Source organism: Apaloderma vittatum, unplaced genomic scaffold (genome assembly GCF_000703405.1).
Source record: "Apaloderma vittatum isolate BGI_N311 unplaced genomic scaffold, ASM70340v1 scaffold18588, whole genome shotgun sequence".
NCBI lineage: Eukaryota > Metazoa > Chordata > Aves > Trogoniformes > Trogonidae > Apaloderma > Apaloderma vittatum.
The window spans coordinates 1-5,632 of NW_009731439.1; the positions used below are offsets into that span (position 1 = coordinate 1).

Below are 5,632 nucleotides of genomic sequence, written 5' to 3' on the forward strand. Positions count from 1 at the left end.
CACTGTCTACAGCTCTCTACAGTCAGGTGGGTGTCGGGCTCCTCTCTCAGGCAACTCGTGACAGGACGAGAGGGCATGGTCTGAAACTGCATCAGGGAAGGTTCAGGCTGGATCTGAGAAAGCCCTTCCTCACAGAGAGGGTGCTCAGGCACTGGGATGCACTGCCCACGGAAGTGGTGGAGTCACTGTCTCTGGAGGTTTCTAAGGAGAGGCTGGATGTGGCACTTAGTGCCGTGGTCTGGCTGATGTGATGGTGCTGGGTCACAGGCTGGACTTGGTGACCTCAGAGGTCTTTTCCAGCCTCAACAATTGTGATTCTGTTTCAGGCTACTACAGGTGTATGGTTCTGATACCTAATCACAGGTAGCATGTACGTCTTCAGTGAACTTGCAGCGAGTCTGATGTTAAGGATTAGAATCCCAAGTCAGCCTGTTCCTCCCCTATAGTTCTCTCCTGCTGCATTTCAACAGTCTACGTAGGTACAGGACCCACCACAAGCAAAACTAGCAGCTTTTGTACTATTAATTAAACAATAAAAGCAATTTAAGAGGACATAACCCTTTGCAGTCCCTAGTGATTAAGAGAAGGAAAATAACAAATGATACCACTCCCCAAAAGAGAAAAGTGTCAGACCAGTTGAGCTGACTTTCGATTTCCAGTTCATGGTGAGCACAAATGACCACCTTCTTATTTTTATTCGTTGTCCATGTTACAGTGAGTTGTTGCTCAGAGGTATTCAAGTGTAAAAGGCCAGTTCTCAAAAGCAGAAATACTTGGGAGGGTCTTACTTCCCCCTCCCTGTTGCCACGTTGTTTTTAAAAGCCCAGAATCCTCTCAAAGAAAGGAACACAATAAGAGTGCAAACTCAATTTTAATAAAGAAATTGTTATCTTCTTTATTTAAAACTGAAATACAATTAGTTTTGCCTGTAAAAACAAATCTTTTCAGTATTATGTCAATATAGCTAGTTTCATCATTTGTAACATTTATGCTGATGCTTCAGTTCTGAAAAGTTTTTTTTGCTTCTTCCTCTGAATTTTGCGCAGCTTCTTTTTATCTTTAACAATTGGCTTTGATTCTGGTTTCACAAGCTGTATTTCCACTGGCTTTTCTTCAGCTGGAGTTTCAAAGACCACTTCAGTGGGATCTTCACCAATAAGCACTTTAGTCCCTTTTTTCTTAGTCTTTTGTACTTCCTTCACTTGCTGTTTCTCTCTAAGCTTAGCCGCCACAGACAATCTTATCATCCGTCGATGCTATAAAAATAGTAAATTAAATTATGTCAGGTTTCAAACAAGCAAGATACAAGAAAACACAGGTATTGAACAAACTGGTGGTAATTTCTCTGCTTAACTGTCAAAATCCTCAGTGTAATGCCGTCTTTTCAGTGACACGAAGTTTGCATTCATTCAGTTTTTACAAAACTACTCTGTTCTCACACTGTGATCAGTTAGGGCACTCCTTGTACAAAGGGCCCAAGGGAGAGGCATACATGACCCTCCTGCGCAGACAGACGTTACAGAATTATAGAATCATTTAGTTTGGAAAAGACCTTTACGACATCCAAGTCCAACTGCTAGCTGCTAAATGAAAGAGTAGACAGCTGCTTACCATATTTGGGGACTGGTAATGGGGATTTTCATACAGTGTTGGTCCTCCAAAGCTGCCCTGGAAGATTTTTATGAGGTTCAGGACAAAACGAGGCCCAATTTCTACAAGAGACGCATCTTCTTCTATTATCTGAAATAAAAATACACTTTGATTCAATCCATGGGAAATAAAAGTATGTCCTTGTAAGCACTGTGCACTATTGAATTTAAATCCAAGACAGATGCTGCTGAAAGCCGATACCCTAGACTTGTATAAACACAATGCTGTATATAATGCAGTTCTTTTAGGTTTAAGCAAGTACTTAAGAGAGTTCTAGATATTTGTGAATTCCTCCTTTAGAAAGTAAGCTCCAGCACATTTGGGTCTCAAGCAGCAAGGAAGGTTAAAAAGCAAGCAGAGCTTAGGCTTTGGCTAGTACTTCCTGTTACCGAGACAACCATCACAGAATCACAACTAACAGAACTGACACTGAAGCACCAACTTAAACAGGCTCTCTCCAGAGATATGGGAGAAGGCAAGGCATTTTGAGACACTTAAACTATGTTGTGCAAGCACAAGGTGTTGGCATATCCTGGTAATAATTATTCTTCTCATTTTATTGTAATTAATGGATTTAATATGAAATTACTCCAGAGCTCCTCTCGAAGACCTAAGAGAGACTACTAACCTGGTAATTCCGAAACCAGATCCTCTCATCTGTAATGGTGAAGGTGAAAACATGATCTACAAAAGGCTGGCTTTTGGGGTGATACTGTGGTGTACTAAATATCTGTAGAAAAAGGCAATATCTTTAAATACCTGTAATTTAGGAGGCCAAACAGAAATGGTTTATTTTTAATTCATTTTAATTTAATTTAATCCCAGCTTACATGTCAAAATTTAAGAACAAGTGTCCCAGTGATTTTAGGTATGTTACCCTAATCCTTTAAGACTTTTTGCAAGTTCAGAAGTGTGAAACTACTACTTAAAAAAACACTTGAGATTTTAAAATATGTTGACAAAACCGATTTCCAATGAGGAAGAAATGCTGGACATCAGGAGTACAGACTCACCTGAATAAACAATTCTTTTAGCAGGGCGTAGTGTGGCTCCTTGTCAAATATCTACAAAGAAAAAAGTGTAATTTTACATACGAAGCTAATTGCAATAGTCATGCAAAGAAAACAAAAGCACACTCGATAAAACAAAAGCTATACTTACTGGATCAAAAGACAAAAGGGGCCGTGAGCCCCTCAGGCAGTTTCCCGTCATCTTCAATTCAGCCAGCGTGTGAACTACAGTGATTTTTTTTTTTTTAAAAAAAAAATCGTTTTAGTACTTATGGAAAAACTGTACAGATGAGAAACCAAGAGTCCAAACACAACAATGCCAACCAACTTACCGTTCTGCACTAAGAATTTAGCTGATGGTCCCTGTGGTATATTTGAAAGCCTGCCGAGGACAGGTAGTGGGGAAGAGAGAAAAGAAAAACAGCATCGGCCATAAGGTATTTCTACAGTACACTCCAACCAATTATTTCTGTACTGGTAATTTCAGTTGCTTTTATAGCATTATCGAGTTCCTTTTAGCATATTTATAAATGCTTCTGTTAACAGTCTACAAAAGCTGGCCATGCATTGTAAACTTGCACTACCCAAAGAAATTTAGGATCAGTACAGATTTTACTAACAACATTATTTCATGCATCTTCACTCTTAAAGTAAGAAACTTCAGATAGAACAGAAGCAGTTGCACCTATATACGGAAATATAAGAAAATTTAACATTTCCTTACCACATATAGAGATCCTGTTTCTTTTTGGCTTCAAAAAAGATGCATTTATTGCAGTTTTTCATTTCACACACCTGCACAAAACACATCAAATTAGCCGTTTACAAAATTCTGAAGACATTTTACAAAACTTAACCTTCCCTCCTTCTAAAATATAAGTTCTAAAGCAAATGTCTTAATGAGTTACACCCACCAATCTCCAAACTTAATTTGAAGAACTTGTTTTGTTGAACCATTTAGCGTATTTATTACCAGGAGTCATAACTTCATTAATGCTACAAGCAACCTCAGAAGCTCTCCAGGATATAAATATTAGAGCTGGAGCTGTGAGGTTAGGTTCTAGTTTCAGAACTACTGATGTCCTATACCACAGTGCCTGGCCTGGCTGCACGTGTTCCCTGCTTTCCTCAAGTGTAAACTCTAATACACCTTACACCTACACAGAAAGGCACATTCTGTTTTATTTCTTCATGACGAAAGTCTGTGTTTAATTAAAGGTTTCATTTTGGTTTTATTAATCAAAAGTCAACTCCTTGTTTTAACACGAGTGCTTTATGAATATCAATCTTTTTCGCTGATGAACTTATAAAACTCCTGAAACTATGAGATCCTTTGAACTTGGTTGCCCTTTTCTCTTGCACGTTCGATTTCCCAAGAAAATAAAAAAGCCTCACTAGTGAACTTGATTACCTCATTAATTACAAACAACTGGTCTTTACGGTCCATTTTAGTATCTGGAAGACAAGAAAAACATTTGGAAGGCTGTAATAAATAATGTAATAAATAAACATAGCAACAAAAGCATCTGTGCATTTAGAGGACTGAGGCGATAGGTGCAATTTCCCAGAAATTATTACAATACAATGACAGCTGACATATTTGTTGACTCAAAAGGGGTTTGTTTTTTGTTTAAGATAAATCAAAACAGTTATGTAATACATTTTTTAAAATAACAGATTATTACAAGTTCTTGGTTTAAAAGTGTTCTGAAAATTAAGTCAGAGAGGATGCCTAACCCTACCTGCTTTAGAGTGAGGCATCAGTGTTCTTAAGTCTTGCATTAGGTGCCTTGTTCTGAAATTAATTCCACGAGAGGAGAAAATAAGCACTCTCTCCTTGTTTTTCCATTTACCCTAGGAAAAAGACACAACAGTCAGGCAAAATGTTTCTAGACTTGAAACTACTACAAGATAGCAACAAAAAATATTTGAATTGTAATTACAGAAGAACATAGTAAGAATATTTGTTATTAACATCATCTGCCCACTTGCACAGAATCATTCTCTTGGCAAGAGTGAAAACTTCCCTACAGAACACAGAATCGTTGTTACTTACATGAAGAACTGTGATCTATCCTGCTTCAGAATGTTCCTACTTTATGGAAAATCACGTTGCCAGAGGTCAGTGTTCAGAAAGACAGAGGAGTCTTAGCTTTATTTGAATAAAGGGAGATTTCACTGGAGTTGCCAAGTCCCAGTGAGGTCTCTCAAACTGCCGGAGGATGCAGCCTCCTTTTATCCCAATTTCCCAGCCACATGAAACCTTCTCCCTTTCCCCAGTGGCTGAGGTACTCAGGAGGTGCAGGCTTCCCAATCTGCCTATTCCGCGTTCCTCCTTAACATGTACCCCCCTTAACAACACACATCACATGTTTCATTAACTCCAACTTTATGACACCCAGAGAAGTTAATATTCATAGGACGGAGAAGTTAATATTCATGGGCCTATTAAGCCTGCACACAAAAGTTCAGAGCATACTTGCCGTTGACTTAATTAATAGCCCTTAATGGTCCAGGAGTCTCATTATCTTCTCCTCACAGACTGCATCCTGACACTCCCTCATTCACAAAGGACATTCCTCTCTCTATTCCATCACTAACATGAAAAAAACGCACACACTCCCCTTCTTGTTTTATCACTTATTTGTAAAGACACTCTACTTTCTTATTCTCTCAGTATGTAAAGCCTTTCACTCATATGAAAAACATAAGTATTAAGAACGTCCTGCACATCTGCTAAAGGCAACCCACTTCTCCCGAAAAATGAGCTGCGCTACAGTCTGAGCACAATTTAGATTTTCCTAGAGAGGAGCATGTGACGAGATCTCAGAGTTCAACAAGCTACTTCTATTCTTCCTTTAAAGGAACTACGAGACAGTCAGTGGAGCCTTCTCTGGACGATTCTGGTAAGTACCTGTGAGACCGGCGGCGGGATGCTGTACTCCTCCGGGCCCGCGCCGCCCGCGGCCGGC

General features: G+C 39.2%; 1 protein-coding gene across 1 annotated transcript; it reads right to left on the reverse strand.

Annotated features, from left to right (window-relative positions):
* Positions 1 to 852: 852 nt before the first annotated feature.
* On the reverse strand, positions 853 to 5,628 carry BRIX1 (BRX1, biogenesis of ribosomes, homolog (S. cerevisiae); the record flags this gene model as incomplete). The annotated part of the gene is made up of 10 exons (XM_009875190.1): positions 853 to 1,256; positions 1,612 to 1,740; positions 2,279 to 2,380; positions 2,664 to 2,714; positions 2,812 to 2,885; positions 2,993 to 3,042; positions 3,385 to 3,455; positions 4,072 to 4,115; positions 4,403 to 4,514; positions 5,575 to 5,628. Coding segments are annotated over 10 exons (957 nt in total), but the record flags the coding sequence as incomplete, so codon positions are not given.
* Positions 5,629 to 5,632: the final 4 nt, after the last annotated feature.